The sequence below is a fragment of the Ictidomys tridecemlineatus genome, chromosome 9 (genome assembly GCF_052094955.1).
Source record: "Ictidomys tridecemlineatus isolate mIctTri1 chromosome 9, mIctTri1.hap1, whole genome shotgun sequence".
Lineage (NCBI taxonomy): Eukaryota > Metazoa > Chordata > Mammalia > Rodentia > Sciuridae > Ictidomys > Ictidomys tridecemlineatus.
Genome location: NC_135485.1, coordinates 77,817,784 through 77,838,901, shown reverse-complemented (window position 1 = coordinate 77,838,901; position 21,118 = coordinate 77,817,784). Strand labels below are relative to the sequence as shown.

The window sequence follows — 21,118 nt, the reverse complement described above, 5'->3', positions numbered from 1 at the left end:
AATTTACTTAATAAAATAAAAATTTCATGGGGGTAAAAAAGATGGTGGAATGAGATGGATATCATTACCCTAAGTACATGTATGAAGACATGAATGGTGTGACTGTATATACAACCTGAGATATGAAAAATTGTGCTCTAGGGCTGGGGTTGTTACTCAGTGGCAGAGCGCTTGCCTAGCATGTGTGAGGCACTGGGTTCGATTCTCAACACCATGTATCAATAAATTAAAAAATAAATAAAGGTCCACTGACAACTAAAAAAATTTTTAAAATTGTGCTCCATATGTGTAATATGAATTTTTTTATATTTATTTTTTAGTTGGACACAATATCTTTATTTATTTTTATGTGGTGCTGAGGATCGAACCCAGGGCCTCGCATGTGCTAGGTGAGCGCTCTACCACTAAGCCATAACCCCAGCCCCTGTAATATGAATTATAATGCATTTTGCTGTCATATATAACAAATTAGAATAAATAATAAGTAAATAAATTAAATAAAATGAAAATTCACTCCTGATAGAAGCTCTGAATTAATCATGAATAAAATTATATTTCCTTAATAATTAAATTAAACAATAGCCCAAATTATTCTAAGTAACAAATGCTATAATTCTGTTTCCCAAAACATAATTGAACATTTGTTCCTTTTGGAAAAATTATTTAAATTTAGCTATGGTCAGTGCAAAGTGAAAGTGAGGTAGGGAGATTAAATTAGGTTGTCATTTAACAGAGCACTATAATAACTTTTAGGTAGATTAAAAATTAAAAGGAAAAAAGAAACATTAAAAGATTAGAAGAATTAATTAATTAATTAATCCTGGGTAAGGGCACTTTAAGCATAAGAGCAGCTTAAGAAATCACAAAAGATTAATGGATTCAATTCCATTAAAATTGAAATTTAGATAACAGGACAGTTAAAAAAAATAAGGGCAAATGCAAATTCAGGACCATATTTCCAACAAAATAACAAAGGGTTTATCTACTTAGTCAACAAAGAGCTCTTACAAAGCAATAAAAAAAATACTGATATTCCAGTAGGAAAAATAAGAAATAGGAATAAAACAACTCACAGAAGAATTATAAAGAATCCTTAAACTTATGAAAATGTAAATTAAAGCAAAATATAAATACCCTTTTTTGTCTCACAAATAAGCAAAGATTAATCAAAGATAATACTCATTGCTGGTAAATATGTGCTAAAAGACACTATAAATTGGTTACAAATGATGTATATTAAGGAATTTATAAAAATTCACACTTTTGGAATCAGTAATTTTATTTCTAGTTATCTATCCAGAAGAAGTAATTGGCAACATAGATAAAGATTTTGTAGAAAGTTATTCATCAGAGGATTATAATAAACAAATAATTGGAAATAAATGTCAGATCATAAGGAAATGATTAATTAGATATTGTATATCTATGAAATGGAATACTATGTGCGCATTACAAAGAATTATATAGATTATATACTGCATAAAATTTTAATATAATTTTATATAACATAATAGGACAATCTAGGAAACAACTACCAAAATCTTTACAGTGGATATGTCTGAGTGATGTGTTAGAGACAGACAATTTCAACAACATTATTCTTTTCTGCTTTCCCATTTTTTTTCTTTGTACTCAGGCCTGAAACCAGGGGCACTTAACCACTAAGCCACATCACCAGCCCTTTTTATTTTTTATTTTGAAACAGGGTGTTGCTAAGTTCCTTGGGATCTTGCTAAGTTATTGAGGCAGATTTTGAACTCATGATCCTCCTGCCTCAGCGTCCAGAGCAGCTGGGATTACAGGAGAGTGCTACCACACCCAGCTAGTTTCCAATTTTTCTACAGTGAACATATATTATTTTTATAATCAGAAAAAAGTTATCTTTTTTATTGGTCTGTAAGAACAATCCATTCCACTTGTCGATTATTGTGCAGCAAGTTAAACTCTTCAGCTTGCATTTTCATCCTTGATAATGGCTAATAAAAAGTGTCTTCTTTAATTTTAAGGTTACTAAATACTCCCAAGTTAAAATTTCTTCTGACTGTTTTCTGAGGCAAACTTTTGTTGTTGTTGTTGTTGTTTCAGAAGAGCTTTTATTTAGTTAGTTTTTAAGAATTCCAGCTTTAAAAAGATTAAAACAGTGGCATTATTCACAATAGCCAAAAGATATAACCAACTTAAGGGTCCATCTACAGATGAGTAAATAAAACAAAACAAAACATGATATAGACACACCCATCTTAAAAAGGAAAGAAAAATTGGCAAATATAACATGGATGGATCTTGAGGACAAAATGCTAAATGAAATAAGTCAGTCACAAAAATACTACAGATTGCACTTACATGAGGTCCTTGAGTAGTCAGATTCATAGAGAGAGAAGGTAGAAAGGTATTTGCCAGGGAAGGGTTGGGGAGGCTTGGCCAGGGAATTGAGGTCTGACAGGGCCAGTTCTGATTTTGACACTAAAGAGTTCTGGAATTGGGTTGCACAGCATGAATGTACTTGACCCTACTGAATTGTACATTTTATGTTATGTAGATTTTACCATGATTTTTTAAAGAAAAGAATAAAACAGAGAGACAAAGAGGACAGAAAGCAAGAACAAAAGGCTGTATCTAGCACAGGCAAGGTGGTACATATTGCACCACTAGCAGAACCTTAGAACTGGGCCAGTGGGACCTTACCTTTGATTACTGCAAATCTTCATTTACTAAATTTGTTCCCTGCTTTATTAATTCCGTGAGATGAAAACACTGCATATCAAGTTGTCACCAACTAATGGATACTTGAATAACATGTTAAAACCCATAAGGAAATACGCTTTCTTAAGAGACTTAATGTGGCTTTCTTAAAGCCACATTCTTTTGGGGGCTCTTAATTTGGAGATCAGCACTGTGAAGAAGTGGTTCCTGAATGGCTGTGTATGAGAGTGTGTGTGTGAGTGTGTGTGTGTGTGTGTGTGTGTGTAGGGGGCATTTTTATTTTACTGAAAATTTCCATGTGTAGTGAACATCTCTCTTTGCTATTAGCAGATTTCCAAAGGGACCCCTAACTTGAGAGCCACTATCAGGAGGAGCGTTCCATTTGTGATTGGCCTAGTAACTTCCACTGCAATTTATATATGGTTCCCACATATTTCAGATAGCTTTCTAAGAATATCTAAAAAGGTTTTCTACCTCAGGATTTTATGGACATAGAAGATTAAGAGTGATTGATCCTTCACCACTGAAAGTTCATGATGTATATTTTCCTCCATCTTTACCCATGCTTGAATACATAGAACAAACAGGAATTATCTGTTTTAAGCCAATCCAATACAGATTCTTCTGGTTTCTGCTATTCTAGATCTATTGATACATATATTTTTCTGTGTGTATTCGAAACTATTCTTGTCTTGCTTGGATTTGTGCTAGAATGCAACCTTTTTTTAAAAAAAACCAAGACTTTCATTTGTGACTATTTCCCTCATCTTTGATTAGGTGCTTGTTCAACAATTGCTTTAGAATGTTAGTTTTAATTTGTCTTAGCAGTGATCCACAGTTAAAAATATTCTTTATAGTATTACCCATTATAAAATTCTCTAACATAGATGTATATAAATAAAAATCTCACAAAATAATATCCTGATAGCATATGGTACACTCTGATATATTCTATCCTTTCTATTTGCTTTATTTATTTATTTATTTATTTATTTATTTATTTATTTATTTATTTATTTATTTTAAAGAGAGAGTGAGAGAGAGAGGGGGACAGAGAGAGAGAGAGAGAATTTTAACATTTATTTATTTTTTCTTAGTTCTTGGCGGACACAACATCTTTGTTGGTATGTGGTGCTGCTGAGGATCGAACCCGGGCCGCACGCATGCTAGGCGAGCGCGCTACCGCTTGAGCCACATCCCCAGCCCCCCTATTTGCTTTATTTATGAAAATAATTACTAGTCATGACCTTCTGAATCAGTGGTTCTCAAAATTACCTACACATTAAAATCACTTATAATGCTTTAAAAATATAGATAACTGAGTCTATCCTTCAGCTCCTGTCCCTTCCCACCATCAAAGTCTCTGATTTAATTAGTTGGAAAAAAAAAACATGGGCATTGGGATGCTATAAAGCAACTCTAAAAATTCTAAGGTGCAGCCAGTGATGAGAACCACAGATTTAAATTGATTGCACAATCCCCTCTTAGGTGTCATCCCCCAATTTGAAACACTGTTTAAAATGTTCTCTTTGATTATTGTTCGATGCTGTAGTGATTCTTAGAAGTTCATATTAGTTTTAGTTTATTACTTTTAACAACAACTTTCTCTTTATTATGTATTCAAATGCACCCCACAAAAGACTGAGGCTTACACTTGGTTCTGTACTTTCAGACTTGGATAAGCCCACTTGAAATATGTTGACTAGACCTATGCTTCTCAAACTTTCATCTCAAATTTTGATATGGATGGGAATTACCTGCCATCCTTGTTATAAGGAAGATTCTGATCCAGGATGACTGGGATGGGGTTTGAGATCAGCATTTCTAATGAGTTCCTAAACAAAGCCAACAATGCTGGTCCATGAACCACACTTTGAGTAGCAAGGTACCAGACGAAGATGCTTCAGCTTTCCTTCCTGTTCAGCTCCTTCTCTATCCTCTGGTCAGCTGTTTTTGTGCTTTTTCTCTTTGTTATTTACCATCTTGCATAAACCCTGACAAGAGAAACAGTATTTTGCTTCCTTCCCATTGGAATGATAAGCGACCTCCTGGGGCTCTACATGACAAGGAATCCTCCTGTCCATCCCTAATGGGCAGTTCTGTGAACATTATAAACATTAGGCACCATATTAGTAACATTCACTTTGCTATGGTAGTTTGAATAGGTATCGCTGATTCAGTGTCTCATAATGTGCAGATAACACACAAAAATATACATACATGTATGTGTATCTACTTGTAATATAATTTCAGGTATAAATTGTAAAATTTATATACCTACTTTTCCAGCTATTAGCCTATTTTTTCAGCTCCACTACCCATAGGCTGTTGCTCTGTGGTGTTGGGCCTGGGACTCCAAAACTGCAAAATATATGAAGTCTTGACGTTATGGAGGTCACTCTCAGAGATATTCCAGGATGCATTGATGGGAGATTGAAAGGCAGGAAGAGAGGATAGTGGGTCCTCTCCTGGCTTCTATCTCAGGTTTGCCTCTCTCCAGAAGAGGACTGATATGACTATTGCTTCAGGTATCACTTGGTACTTCCAAAGTCCCTCTGTGGCCACCCCTAGAAGTGCACATAGGGCCATGCTGTTGGATTAGCAGCCCCACCACAATCACCCTGCATCAGCTATCCTAACATCAGTCACACTATCCCCATTGTATTCCCCTGTCTCCTTGACCCTCCAGTACCCACCTTGCTACACCACACCTCAGAGATATACACCTCAGTTGCATGAATGTGGCTTTTCCCGTCTTACAACCTTGCAGAACTTTTAGGTTCTGGGAACACTATCTATTCCTATTTTTTTCTTAGTTCTGATGGGAATATATTTTTTTTCTGGCATTTTCAATCTCCACATTATTCAGCATCCAACTTTCAACCTTCCAATTCCTGTGTAACAATTCTCTGTATGAAATACTCTCTGTTTGAAATACTTAGCATTGTTTTGGTTTTCTTGACTGCTCCACTGCCTATAGTTAGAAATGATTTCATGTTCTAATTCATTGTCTAAATTTTCATGTTATTTTTAAATTTTTATCCTTATTAAAGGACATAAAACAAACTATCAAATAGCATAACAGGCTCCAGCTTGGTGGCATGCTGGTCAATGTTCAATAAGCAGCTTTCTGGAGAAAACAGCCTCCATTTGTAATGAATGTTGACTTGCATGTTGTAATCAAGCTACAACCATGATGTCACTATACACATTTGGGAAGAGCTGTGTACTGCCAACTTTTGCAAGCCAGTGTGAGCCAGCTCCAGAACATCACTGTCTTTCCCATTCTTCATTTTCAGGCCAATCATTATTAACTCTTTCAGCCAGCATTTCTGGTATTGTCTTCTGTATTTCCATCTAATTATAACTAAAGGCAATACCATGCATTCCCAGTGCAGATGCAGAAATAATTAGCATTTACTGGTCACACTCTTTGTTTACTCTTCAATTAGTTAATTTCATCTCCTTCATGCCTCAGTTTTATTGGTATTTCCTGAGAGAGGTCTTCCCTGACCACCTCAGTTTAAATTAGGTTCCACCTGCTGGTCCTTCTCATGCCACTTTATCCTTTAATTTCATGGCACACATCCCAGTTTGTAATTATCTAATTATGCTTATTTATTTATTGTTCGCCTCTTCCACTAGTTTGTAAGCTCCATAAGGTCAAGACTTGATATATTTTGGTTTGCACTGTATTCTTGTGCTTTTTTTTTTGAACCCTGGGGTATTTTACCACTGAGCTACATCCCCTTTTTATTTATTTATTTATTTTTTGAGACAGGATTTTTTATTTTTTATTTTTTGCCCCAGGCTGACCAAGAACTTGAGATTCTCCTGCTTCAGCCTCCGGAGTCACTGGAATAACAGGCATGTGCCACCATGCTCAGCTTTCTCACAATACTCTTGAAAAACACCACACCTGAAAAGCACTTTGACCAGTACCTGGCCCATTATAGATATTCAATAAATATTTGCAGAATGAAGGATAATAAAAAAAAGAATGCTTAATACCTGCATGTTATTTATTTTTAACAACATTTTTACCACATAGTTATTCCTGAACTCATGTAGATGAAAATTGTCTTCATGATGTTAAATAATAGGCTTCAAAGTCCAAAGTGGTATTGAGATTTGAAAGAAAAATTAGGCTTTTTCATAAAAAATTTTGGGATTTTTGTTATTATTCCAGTTATTGCCCAGTTTACATTCATTTTTTTTTTGACTCTGCTAAGAAAGATTTGGAATAATTTGTATCTTAATTCAAGTTTGCACATACCTTGATTGGCAGACTTTCTTGATCAAACAGAAGCTTAAATCTGTCCCAAATTATATTTTTAGTTTAAAACTCAACCACTTCTTATTCTGGGTTCATCCTAGTAATTCGAAGGACACACCCTATCATTAAGAGTCTCCCAGTCAGGCTGGGGTTGTGGTTCAGTGGGCACGTGTGGGGCCCTCTCCTAGCATGTGTGGGGCTCTGGGTTTGATCCTCAGCACCACATAAAAATAAATAAATAAAAGGAAGGTATTGTGTCCAAATACAACATATGTATGTGTGTGTTTGTGTATTTTTTTAAGAGTCTCCCAATTCTCTCATATAAGACAAAAAAATTGAATAAGACAATGGGGGTTGGCTGTTTATGGGCCAGACTAGGGTGCTGAATTCTAGGCTATCAACAACATCAAGCTATATTAATGATCCGAGTAAGGGATGCTGTCTGTAGTGAAGTATTTTCAGGAGAATTAAGAGGGCCACAGAATATGGAGTGGCTTGAAGGAGAGAGATGCAGGAGATGGGCAAATATCTTAGAGTCTCCCTTGAATCTAAATTTAAGATGAGGGAGACCTGAAGAGATAAGATGGTAAAAAAAGTACAAGTAGAAAAGAAGGGATAACAGTAAAGAACCTAAAAGGAACAGTATACAGAGTTCAGTGGCAACTTTGCATGCTTTATGGAAGAGTATGAAGGTGAGGGATGGTGGAACTGGATTTTACTCTGTACTCAGCCACTTACTAGCAGTGGGTGATCTTTGATGTCTCTTCCAGTGCTGCAACTTGGGAGTTGAGGAGGCCATATGTGGTGTTTTAGTGTCCTGGTGCTAGGTACTACAACTTTTTCAGTGATTTTGCAACTATCTGGTTTCCTATATGAAATTCATTTCTATGTAAAATACCTAGGATTATTTGTGTTTCCTTCAGATACTGACTGATAAGAAGATCACATTTCACAAAAGTTTTGCCTAGCCCATTCATTTCACTGTATTTGTGATTTCACTGTCATTCTTTTTGTTTAAATAATGGCTCACAATTTTCTTTCATATTAAGATAGTAAAAGAATCCCCTTGTGGGAAATGCTGTTAAGTTCACATTCAATGAACATGAATTTTTACCTATAAAAGAGAGAGACAAACCTACCCCATTCAGGATGACCCTGTGTTCAGAGGCTGGGTCACATCTGGCTTTATTCAGGGACTTGGATCAATTGCATAGAAGAGAGTGAGACAACAGGTACCCTACCTTAAATTGTTAAGTTTTTCAGGGCATCCCTAAGATGTCGTTGATCCTGGATGATATGAATAATAGAATATATCCAAGCCAGCCACAGTGGCACACACCTGTAATCTCAGTGAGTCAGGAGGCTGAGACAGGAGGATCCAAGTTCAAGGGCAGCCTCAGAAACTTAGCAACGCCCTAAGCGACTTAGCAAGAACTTGTCTCAAAAAATAAAAAGGATTGGGATATAGTCCATTGGTTAAGAGCCCCTGGGTTCAATTTCCAGTACCAAAAAACAAAGCAACAAAAAAAAAAGCAAAACAAACAAATAAACAAAACACACATCCAAGAAGACAAGATACTCAAAGGAAAAGTGATTACAATTAAAGGTGAGAAATAATCAAAAAGCAACGTCATGGAAGGAAGGAATGTTTTTGTCATTACATATACAGGCCAGAGCTGTGTACATTTAAATATATTGTTCACATCAGTAGTTCTCCAAGTGTGGTCTCACACCAGCAATATCAGCATCATCTGGGAACTTCTTAGAAATGCAGATACTTGGTTCCTACCCCAGACATGCTGAAATCATAAATTCTGGGATTGGTGAAAGTAATCTATATTTTCTAATCTTTTAGGTAATCCTATGGGTTAAGAAAAATAGAGTTTAATGATTTCTGGCCTTCAGTGTAGATTTAGGCAGTCCTTCATGCCAATGATAACTAAGTTTTTTCCTATGGGTGTGATGATCTACTAGCAGGACTCTGGGACCTACTCATATATGACAGATAGCATGGATAAGAATTCTGTGTGGGTGACAGTTCTGCGGTTAAATAACTTACCCAAGAACAAATGTTATTCATAGGTAAAAACACTAATATATGTTCCCAATTTGAGAACAAGGGTATTACTTCATTTTTAATGATACACAGTCCTATGAAAATTATACAGCAATATTATCAGCTGTTTATTAAATGGGACATTTTGCAAACAGGTTTAGAGACCTGTTCTGTGACTTTATTTTTCTTACACATTTTTTTTCCAGTGCTTGTATCAAATCCAGGGCCTTGTGCATGCTAGGCTGGACCACCACAGAGCTACATCCCTAGCCCTTTAATCTTATTTTTTTGATCATAAAATATTTAGACTCAAATATATGTATATGTGATAATGGGATCTTTCTTAGAAACAAAACATAATATACTTACTGCTCATGGGTTTTAGATGAAAGAAAATTAAAAATAATTTTCACTTGCAAATAATTTTCAGTGATAAATAATGCCTAATTTTATAATACTTTATTATTATTTTGCCTAAAACATTTACAAAAGCAACTTAACATCAGCAAACAAAGTTACAGAGAGGCTTTCCTGGACCAACCTAGCCTTTAAATAAGAATTCAAATGAATGCTGATTAATTTTAATAAATTCTTTCAAAGATGTATATAAGGAAAGGATACCAATCGAATATTGTAAATGTTTTTTTAAATCAGATACTTTATATCTTTCAAAAGTAAATAGCCATTTAAAAAAAAATTATTCGTTCTTTTTAGTTATACATGGCAAATAGCTATTTTAAGATTATCAAATACTTGTTCAGCATATTTCACTATCATCAGAACTGGGAATGAAATTAGTTGGGACACAACTAATAATATTCAGTCCTTGCTCACATTGTTTCACAAGAATCTACCTTTTATGAAGCGAGTCCCATCTCTATAAATAACTTATTCCCTAATCCAACTCATTCTGTTGGTTAAAATTTTGAGTATTATTGCATAATCTTGTTGAGGAAAATAGAGTAACATTTTGAACAGCCAAGTAGCTCTTTTTATTCATTTTCAGTAATAATGTAAAAATGGAACTATAAATTGATTTACGCTTGTGTCACTATTTGAAATAAAAATGAAGAAATCTCTTTTACAAGGTCCAATTCTTTAAGGGATTGTAGCAGCATTCTTTTCTCTGTATATTCTACAAATTTCTGTTGAGTTTTAACCATTTTTTTCTTTTGTAAAATTTCCAATGGGATTTGTCTGTTTAAACAAGGTTTATGCTAATGTAACATATATATTACCCTGAAGGAATATCTAAAGGACAAGGAAAATAAACACATTAAATTGAGTAATGGAATGGCTTTAATGACTGGAATGGATCATTCAGAGATGTAGTTGAACTTCACCCCAAAGTGCCTATTTCCACCATTCCTGCCTTTTGAGAGTGACTTGTCTTTGTCACAGCTTCCCATCTCTTGCATTTTTAATCTCTCCCAGAATTAAGCCTCCTTCTCTTCTTCCAGAAACACACTTACTTCTGCTCTTTTCTAAATTGGAAGCTTCCCTCTCAGTCTATCTTCCTACCGTACTCCTCCACCCTATCACTAAATCATGAAGGGCTTCACTGAGTCCCAGCCTCCATTCTTTCACCACTTGTTTACACATCTCTCCAAAAGGTGGCCTTAAGCACAAGCATTCTGAATAATCTCTATCTCCTGCAAGGAAGGAAAATGTAACTAGGGATACATAGGTGTTTCAACCATATTGGTACTTTTATAGTTCTAAGTATCTTATACGTATGAACTGTTTTACAACATTTTTAAAAGTAGATCCTGTCATCATTATTGTACTATGACTGTCATCCATGATCATCTAGTTGCCAAGATCAATGTCTCCCCACTGAAACTTTCCACTATTTAATGCTGTTGGTCAAATGTTCCTTGTTTGAAATGGCTTTCCAACTATATGCATATTATAAAATAAAGACAATGCAGTGGAGAATAAAGAAAAAAAACTTGAATCCACATTTTTTTATGCTTGTGATCTAGAGAAAAACATTTTGAACACTTTTTTTCACTGCAAATATTTCAGTGTGTGTATGCATTTTCTACCTTGTAAAATTGCCATTTTTTTAGCTGTAGATGAACACAATATCTTTATTTTATTTATTTTTTTATGTGATGCTGAGGATCAAATCCAGTGCCTCATATATTATAGGCAAGTGCTCTACCACTGAGCTAAAACCACAGTCCTGCCATGTTTTTTTTTTTAATGTGCCTCATATTATTAAAATAAAGGCATTTCCCTGAGTCATTTCACTAGTCTTCAAAAACCTAATTTTAAATAGCTGCATCATATCTTGTCATATGAATGTACAATTATTTATTTAGCTACTCACAGTCATTAGAACCATCACTCTGTTGATTCTCCAGGACAACAACAGTCACTGTATCCTCACCACGTTCCAGGCAGTACTCAGAGTTCTTTGCATTTACCATCCTATTTTGCCCTATGATGTAAGTACTACAGTTATTCCTCATTTGACTGATGAGGACAGATCAAGGAAACAAGAGAGCAGTGTTTTCTATTTGCCAGTACTTTTTATGTCCTTTGCCCTGTTCATTCTTCCCTTATTTCCTTACTTCCTATCTGTGGTAAACTTTCTTGACTTTACTACACCTTCTCTGAAGACTATTTATAAGTCAGTACCTGTGTTTCCAAATTCTCTCCTGGTCTTCTACCCTAAGATTTTCTATTTGACAACTCAAACTTAGATATACCAAGCTATTCTTTTCCTATAAAATCTGCTTTTATTTCTTCCCTTTCCTGGTTCAGTTAGTAGTCTTGTTTTCCTTTTAGCACCTGTCCCTATAACTCAGGTAGCATCTTTCCTTGGCCAGTTGCCAAGACCTGTCCTACTTTCTTTTTTTAAAAATATATATATATTTTTTTAGGTGTAGATGGACACAATACCTTTAATTTATTTATTTATTTATTTATTTATTTATTTATTTACTTATTTACTTATTTATTTACTTATTTATTATGTGGTACTGAGGATCAAACCCAGTGCCTCTCACGTGCTAGGCAAGTGCTCTACCACTGAGCTACCACCTCAGCCCCTGTCCTGCTTCTTAATATTTTCCACAACTGTTCTTATTTGCCTATCTTCTCAGTGACTCCTCAAGTGACTTACTCATGACTTTTCATTTAGACTGTTTTAGTAGACCTCTGAGACCTGCCCTGAGATCCCTCTCTTCTAGTGTCAGTCCCTCCAATTATTGTTTTATTAATCAGACTATATTCTGTTCACATATTTGCACTACTATCATTTTTGAGAGTTTATCATAATCTAAGTAAGGTCCTCTTTATATTTACTGTATCTGGGATTCTTTGGGCTTCATGAGTCTCTGATTATGGAATTTTTCAGTCTTTTTCTTTCTTTCTTTTTCTTTTTCTTTTTTTTTTAATTTTCTGACTCTTTCTTTCTCTACTATTTCTTAGACTTTCACAATGCAAAAATTGTTTAAGTTGATGTACCTAATAAGTCCCATAGGATTTCTTCATTCTTTTATCATTTTTTTCCTTTAATTAGGTAATTTCAAATTACTTGCCCTTGAACTTATTTTTTTTTCCTGATTGATTGAATCTGGTCATTGAAGTTCTCTATAGAATTTTTTTGTTCTTTAGTTCCAGCATTTTTTTTCACTCTCTCTCACTTGTGTGTGTGTGTGTGTGTGTGTGTGTGTGTGTGTGTGTGTGTGTATTATGGTTTCTATCTCTCTCTGTTGAACTTCTAAATTTGGTCATGCATTGTTTTTATGATTTCATTTAGTTGTCTGTTTTCTCTTATAGTTAAATGATTATTTTAAATGGTTGTTTAAAATTATTATTTTAAATTTTTTGTCAGGGAAGTTGTAGATCTTCATTTCTTTAGGGTTGATTGCTGATACTTTGTCCTTTAGTCATGTCTGATTGTTAAATTAAAATAAATTAAAGCTGAAAAGGAAAGTAACATCTGCACATGGAATGATAGCAGTTTCCAATATAGTCTTCTCACAAAAACATCAGTTTACACAACTATACACACACACACACACACACACACACACACACACAAAATACATTCAAAAGAAGTAAAGAATCCCATGAGTGTCTACAGGACCTGGGTATAGCAGAGAAATAAGAATGATGTATTGAAAGGGAAGAAAGAACAGCTTCACATTACCCATGTCACCCCTCCCCTAAGGCCACACAGCACAGTGTAGAGAGAGGTAATCTCTGTGTAAGAAGAGAGTGAAGCCAGCACCAGACTTTGATGCAAATGAAAGCAGCAGGACTTCCCCAGAGAATTTGCAGACTTCCCCAGGCCAGAACTTGCAGCTCTAGATTCCAGGTCCACCCCAGCATCAAGCCATCCCCAAAAGCCTCGGGTTTCAAGATAATCCCAGCACCAAGCCACTGTGGCCCTAGCCTGATTATTAATGACCCTGTGTCCTTATATTGGTGCCTGCCCATTTGAAGAATTAGGCATCTCTTCTAGTCTTTATAGACAAGCTTTGGTGGGGAAAATATTATTAATCAATCCATGGAGAGATTCTGAGAGGGTTATCTTGTGTGATCTATCAGCATTTCAGGAATTTTCAGGTTGGCCTGATACCCGAGTTAGTGGAAAGACAGACTTGGCTCCATAAAGACCATCCAGATGCCTGGGTCTATGGATAGGGCCTGGATCCATGGCAGTTGGCCTAGTTCAAGAGTCCACTAGTATGGACTGAAGTCTTAGTCCATAGGGGAGGACCTGTCTCTGAAGCCAGTTTTGTGTCTGAGTTCATGAGGATGAGGCTGATCCTGTGTTCACAGGGGTGGCCTGACCTAGGGTTTTTTGAGGGGAAGTTCTAGACTTTTGAGTCCATGAAGTAGTCCTGGAGCCTAGTTCCATTGGAGCCTGGGTCCATGAGGACCAGCCTGGGACCTGGAATATGGGTGCAGCCTGGATTTGAGGCAAGCCTGATGTCAGGGCTTACAGAGGTGAACCTGCAGGCTAGGGCCATGCTAGCTTGGTGCTGAAATTGTCTTGAAATCTGAGGCTTTTGAGAAAGAGTTGATGCTGGGGTGGACCTGGAATCTAGAACTGCAGGTTCTGGCCTGGGGACAGAATTCTCCAGGGAAGTCCTGCTGCTTTCATTTGCATCAAAGTCTGGTGCTGGCTTCACTCTCCTCTCACACAGAGGGTATCTTTCTCTACACTGTGCTGTGTGGCCTTAGGGGAGGGGTGACATGGGTAATGTGAAACTGTTCTTTCTTCTCATTTCAATGCATCATTCTTATTTCTCTGCTGTACCCAGGTTCTGTAGTCTCTCACTGGGATTCTTTACTTATTGTGAATGTATTATTTTTTGTGTGGATAGTTGTTCAAATTGAAGTTTCTATGAGAAGACTACATTGGAAACTCCTATTATACTATGTGCTGATGTCAATTTGCTCTTTAAATTTTTTTTTTTAATTTAAGAGAAATTTAGATTTCAATTCCTTTCCTCTAAATTTTCTAAATCTAAACCACTCTTATCAGGTTCTCAGATTTATATTCATTCCTAATATGCTTTTAAAAGATTCCTTATCTCTTTCCTAATCATTACACCTTGTTTTGGATAAATTGCTGTTATGTTGAGCCTTCTCCTTCTCTTTTATTAAGGCAGTTAACCATTTATCAGCTTTATCTGAATTATTATAGAAAAATTTATTTTCCCTATAAAAATAATTGGCTTTCTTAACTGCAGTTTTATTCATTAGTGCCTAAATTCATAACATTTCTCCATAAGGTTTTTATTATAAGGAATTTAACTTCTTTCTACTTAAAATCTTTGCGAGTTTGTAATTTTCTTTACTTTTGGCATTTTCAAATTCCTAGTAAATGACCAGTAATCCATCTGTTGCTAGATGCTGTGGAAGTCTCTCATAAACTGTGATGTGATGCAATGTTATGCTAAATTAAAATTTATATATTCTTTGATTTCCCTTTTAATGGCTATTAGAAAACTTTTATCTTAGACTAATGGATTATTGAATAACCAACATGATGTCTTTTTATCTTTCTCTGTTCATATTATCCATATTAATCTACTCCTACAAAATCAGATAAAAAGAATTTTTGCATCTGAATTTCTAATGGGCTCCTAAATATATTTTTTCACATGTTCAAATATATATTCAATATAAAGAAAGACTAGTGATTCAAAAAAAATGTTACTTGCATTCTTATGTTTCAGAATTTTACCGGTCTACTGGCAGTATTTAAATAATATTTATTTATTGTTTGGGGTACTGGGGATTTGATCCAGTAATATTTTATCAACTGATCCACACTCCCAGCCCTTTCTCTTTCTTCTGTTTTGAGACAGGGCCTCACTAAATTGTTGAGGCTGTCCTTGAACTTGTGATCCTCCTGCTTCAGCCTTGCAAACCCCTGGGATTATAGGCATACACCATTGTGCCCAGTAATAATCTGTATTTTCATGACCTGGTTCATAATACAGAAACATAAAAGAGCAAGAATTTATGTGATTTTCCTTTAAAACAACAGTTCTTATAAGGACAAATTAAGTTGATATTTTTATTCAAAGATCACATTACCTTTAATATTTATTTTCTTTTAAAAAACAAATCTTGAGCTAATAAATCCACACAAAATAGGATTATCTTAAAGAGGATCTTAATTAAATCAGAAGTCAAAGGAAATCTTTTTTTTCTAGAATCTGTGCATGTAAGTTCCTTAATACATTTTCTTCTACAGCACTGATTTATAAAACCTGGCTCTGGATTCACTGTGTTCTCCTGAGTGTCATGGAAACTAATGCCACATGTTGGTAATATTTATACTATAACAACATCTGTACTTGTTTTCTAGTTAATAATTCATTGTGCTTAACTAAAGGACCTCCCCCCATTAATTTCTGTGACATTATCTGACAGAATTTTGAGAAGATAATAAATGAAGGAGTTGGTTTCATGAATCTTTAAAAAAAATATTCTTTCAGAAAAAAAGCACAAAACCTGCCATTTTTTATCAATTTTATGTTAAATGTGTGGTAGCAATTACATTTACATTGTTGTTCAACAATCACCACTTCTTATTTCCCCAATTTTTCCTCAGCCTGAAGAGAAACTCTAAACCCACTAAGAAATAACTTGCTCCTCCAACCCTCTCTCTCTTGCCTATTCTAGAGATTGCAGGTAAGTAGAATAAAACAATATCTACCTCTGCATCTGGCTCATTTCACTTAGCATAATTTTTTTCAAGTTTCATTTATGTTGTAACATGTGGCATAATTTCATACCTTATTATGGGTGAATAATATTCTGTTGTATAGATATACTATTTTTGTTTACCCATTTGTCTGTCAATAGGCCCTTGGGTTGTTTCCATGTTTTGGGTATTGCGAATGATGCTACAACGAATGCTTTCACACAAAGATCTGTTTGAATTTGTTTTTAGTTCTTTTGAACTGCAAGCATGGAAATGCTAGGTCACATGATAATTCCATGTTTAGTCTTTTGTTTCCCACAGTGGCTCTACATTTTACATTTCCATTATCCATATTCAAGGGTCCAATTTCTCGCATTCTTGATAACATTTGATAGTTTCTGTTGTTTGTGGTTTTTTTATTTGTTGCCATCCTAATAAGTATAAAGTAGTATTTTGCTGTCATTTTGATTTGAATTTTCCTGATAACTAATGATATTGAGCCTTTTTTCATGTACTTATTGGTCATTTTAAAATCTTCTTTGGAGAAATGTCTGTTCAAATTCTTTGCCCATATTCAAACTGGATTATTGGTCTTTTTATTAAGTCACTAGAGTTCTTAGATATTCTGGATGTTAAACCCTTGTCAGATGTGTGATTTGCAAGTATTTTCTCTCATTCTGAGGACTCTCATTTTGCTTTCTTGATAGTATCCTGAAGAAACACAGAAGTTTTAATTTTAACAAAGTCCAGTTTATCTAATTTTTCTTTTGCTCACTGTATTTTTGTTGTCACATATAAGAAACCATTGTTAAATCTGAAATCATGACGAGTTGCCCCTATGTTTTCTTCTTAGAATTTTATAATTGGGCTGGGGATGTGGCTCAAGCGGTAGCACGCTCGCCTGGCATACATGCGGCCCGGGTTCGATCCTCAGCACCACATATAAACAAAGATGTTGTGTCTGCCGAGAACTAAAAAATAAATATTAAAAAATTCTCTCTCTCTCTCTCTCTCTCTTTAAAAAAAAATTATAATTGGAGTTCTTAAATTTAGGCCTTTAAAAAATCTATTCCTGTGTTTCTTTTTGTCTACAGTGTAAGAGTTTTCATGTTTCTTTAAATCAATAAAGAAGTTGATTTTTAAAATGTTTTAATGCACCATTGCTATGATCAGATAAATATTTCCAAAATATATAATTTAAAAAGAATCTAATTGATTTATGGACTCCATCTATAAAATACAACTCTTAAGATTTTTCATACAGCAAGGTAAAGTATATTAAAACATGCTGTTATGAATCTTAAACATATGCACTGAACATACACACACACACACTCACACATTTATTTATTTATTTATTTGATACCACAAGTTGAACCCAGGGATGCTTAACCACTGAGTCACATCCCCAGCCCTTTTAATATTTCATTTAGAGACAAGATTTCACTGAGTTGCTTAGGGCTTCACTAAGTTGCTCATGCTGGCTTTGAACTTGCAATCCTCCTGCCTCAGCCTCCCAAGCCACTGGGATTACAGGCATGCACCACAACATCTGGCTAATTTTTTTTTTATCATGAATCATTAGAACTACTTGTCTCTAAATTTTTTGCTTCTTTTTGTTTCAGTGGGTTCTTGAATAAATATTTTATTTGTTAAAGGTCTTCAAAGACAACAGGGAAATCCCTCACTATTTTCCTAGCAGCTCACATCAGGAGATACTTGGAAGCACACAAAGATTTTAAAAATGAAACAAAGTATCAATCTCTCTATGTCATAATCTTTCATTTCATGAACTATAGCCAATATGAATTTTTAAACTGAGAATTTCTGCTTATGAATGAATAATTTACAAATAAGCCCCTATTTCAGAGGGAAAATGTAGAAGAATAGAGCTGGTCTTACCTAACTACACAAACTATCTAGGTGGCATGGTTTGAAGAGGTACCTACTCCCCAATCTCTAAATATTATTTCTGGCTTTTAGGAAAACAAAACTTAGATATATTTCCACTAATATATTGACAACTCTAGGTGGAAATAATTTTCAAAAATATATTAGCATAGGGTTACTAAGACAAATTTAGTTGTTTTCCTGGAGTTGCTATTTTAAGAAAATTTCTGTCTACTAATTGATAGGTTCAAAAACTAACAATGAAGGGAAAATTTTCATCTGGGAAAGGGGGACTCTAAAATATTTATCCACCAAAACCTCATTTAATTGTCTCAATAAAACCACTTCAAATTGGATGTGGTGGTGCACACTTGTAATTCCAGTGACTCAGTTGGCTGATGCAGGAGGATGGTGAGTTCAAGGCCAGCCTGGGCAACTGTTATGGTTTGGATATGAGGTGTCCCCAAAATCTCATGTGTGAGACAGTGCAAGAAGGTTCAGAGGAGAAATAATTGAGTTGTTAGAGTCTTAACCCAATCAGTGAATTAATCTCCTAATAGAGATTAACTGAGGGGTAATTGACGTGGTAAGGTGTAGCTGGAGGAAGTGAAAATTGGAGGTGTGGCTTTGGGGTATATATTTGTACCAGGCAAGTAGAGACCTCTCTCTCCTTTCAGATTATCATGTGAGCTGCTTCCCTCTGCCACATTCTTCCACCATGTTGTTCTGCCTTACCTGGAAATCTGAGGAATAAAGCTGTCAATTGACTGAGACCTCTGAAACTGTGAGCCCTCAAATAAACTTTTCTCCTCTACTGTGTTTCTGGTCAGATCTTTTAGTCACAGTGGTGGAGTAGCTGACTAAAATAGCAACTTAGTGAGAACCTGTCTCAAAATAAAACATAAAAAGGGCTGTATTCTCCAAATTTCATGTGTTGGAAAAATTAACCCTCAAAGTCCTATGTTAATGGTATTTGAGAAGTGAGCCTTTTGGGATAGTTCATGAGAGCTCTGCTCTCATAAATGAATAAATCTGTTCATAGATTAAAGAGTTCTTGTGGGAGTGGCTGTGTGATAGGCCCAAGATAACTATAGTTAGGCTCCCTCACTGAGACTTATAGCCTGCTACGTTTTAATATATAGTCAAGGTCATGAATGCCAATTCAGCATATGTACTCAAGGTTATAAATATCTGTCCATGTGCATGCGCTCACTTATGTAATCTATTGGCACTGTGCCTTCTTTGTTTGGCCTCTATATTAAAAATGCTTATTGGAAGGACTCAGAAGGCTGCTGCTTCCTTTAAATAAAGCATTCTACAATACCAGCTGTGCTTCACATCTTTATTCAACCTCCAGAATCCTGAACCTTTTCTCTAGGGTCTAAGCCTTTTTGCAGGATAGTGGCTTTGTTATAAAAGTGAATTATTTCTAGTTAGCTTGCTTTGTGACACCATGAGATGTCCTAGGAAGGCTCAGGACTGTGCAGAGAGTCCCTACCAACAAGATGGCTCTCACCATAGGCAGCTTTCCCTTGAACTCCCAGTCTTCAGAACTGTAATAAATAAATATTATTTATTTATTTTAAACTTTCCAGGTTTTTTTTAGTTGTAGTTGGACATAATATCTTTTTTTTTTAAAGAGAGAGTGAGAGAGGAGAGAGAGAGAGAGAGAGAGAGAGAGAGAATTTTTAATATTTATTTTTTAGTTCTCGGTGGACACAACATCTTTGTTGGTATGTGGTGCTGAGGATCGAACCCGGGCCACACGCATGCTAGACAAGCGCGCTGCCGCTTGAGCCACATCCTCGGCCCCTGGACATAATATCTTTATTTTATTTATTTACTTTCATGTGGTGCTGAGGATCAAACCCAGTGCCTTATACATGCTAGGCAAGTGCTCTACCGCTGAGCCACAACCCTAGCCCCTATTTGATTTACTTAAATTGCCTAGTCTGTGGTATTTAGTTATCACAATAGAAGACAAGCAAAGATAACTATGAAACCAGATAACTGATCTCTGAAACATGGCCTATTCTTTGGAACTTGCAGACTTCCTCTAAGCTTGGCTTCCTCTAGCCCTACTCCAGGTGACAAAAACATTCATTTTAGCATAAAACACTCAGAATCACATGCTCACAAACCTTCCCTCTTTAATGTCTGGTTGCAGAAAAGTTAGAGAAAACTTCACATTTCTACTTCCGTATCTGAGAACCTGCACTTTCCCTAATGATTGGCTTTGGAACATTGATCTCCTTCACAAGAGAACTAACTATAGCCTAAATCATCACAGAAAAATCATTATCTGTAGCCTCATATATTGCCTTCAGTATGCCTACTTAGCAGAAGATACTGAAGGCCTTCAGTCTGCGGGGTCGAGCTAGCACTATTCCTAAAGCAAACTGAATCAAACTTAGTGATATTTTTTGGAAGACCATACTCAACAATGGATAGGACTCAGACTGAGTCTTATTGACATCAACCTATTACTGCATCTTTACCTGCTCATCTGGATTCCCTGAATACCATCATGGGCCCAAGACTGGCTTTTTTATACTGGGATTCAACTTCAGAGTACTCTCTTTGAAATACCAGCACTGGAGTCTGGAGCTGGCTTGTTCCCAACAGCCGTAGCTGTGGACGACCTCCCTCCTCTCTTCTTTGTGCTTGCCCAAGATAGAGGTCCCAGAATGCCATCTCACTGAACATGTCTGAAGTGTTCCTGTTCTCCACATCTTGGTCAAAATCATTTCATTAGACTTCTTAGTAAGATACTTGGATTTATTCCCCATTAATAAGTGATCAGAGACCCCCACAGGACTATACCCAGAATATGAATAAATTCTTGCCCATATCAGAAAATAACTGGAAATAATTAGATTCTTCCAATTTGGCAGATGAAAATTTCAAGGTACCAATGTGAAGGTGGTAGGATGGTATTGTACACCAAGTTGGTGAATAAGCGGCATGTTAACCATGCTCGTTGTACATTTTATTGGAAAAAACAAAGTGT

At 35.6% G+C, this 21,118-nt stretch overlaps 1 protein-coding gene across 1 annotated transcript in view; it reads right to left on the bottom strand.

The window, feature by feature from the left end:
- LOC144366464 (uncharacterized) overlaps positions 1 to 20,814 on the bottom strand; it is a 251,339-nt gene extending 230,525 nt beyond the window's left edge. Inside the window, exon 1 of the mRNA XM_078020742.1 lies at positions 20,632 to 20,814. Within this exon, the coding sequence (XP_077876868.1) occupies positions 20,632 to 20,814 (183 nt within the window). The remainder of the gene's footprint in view (positions 1 to 20,631) is intronic.
- Positions 20,815 to 21,118: the final 304 nt, after the last annotated feature.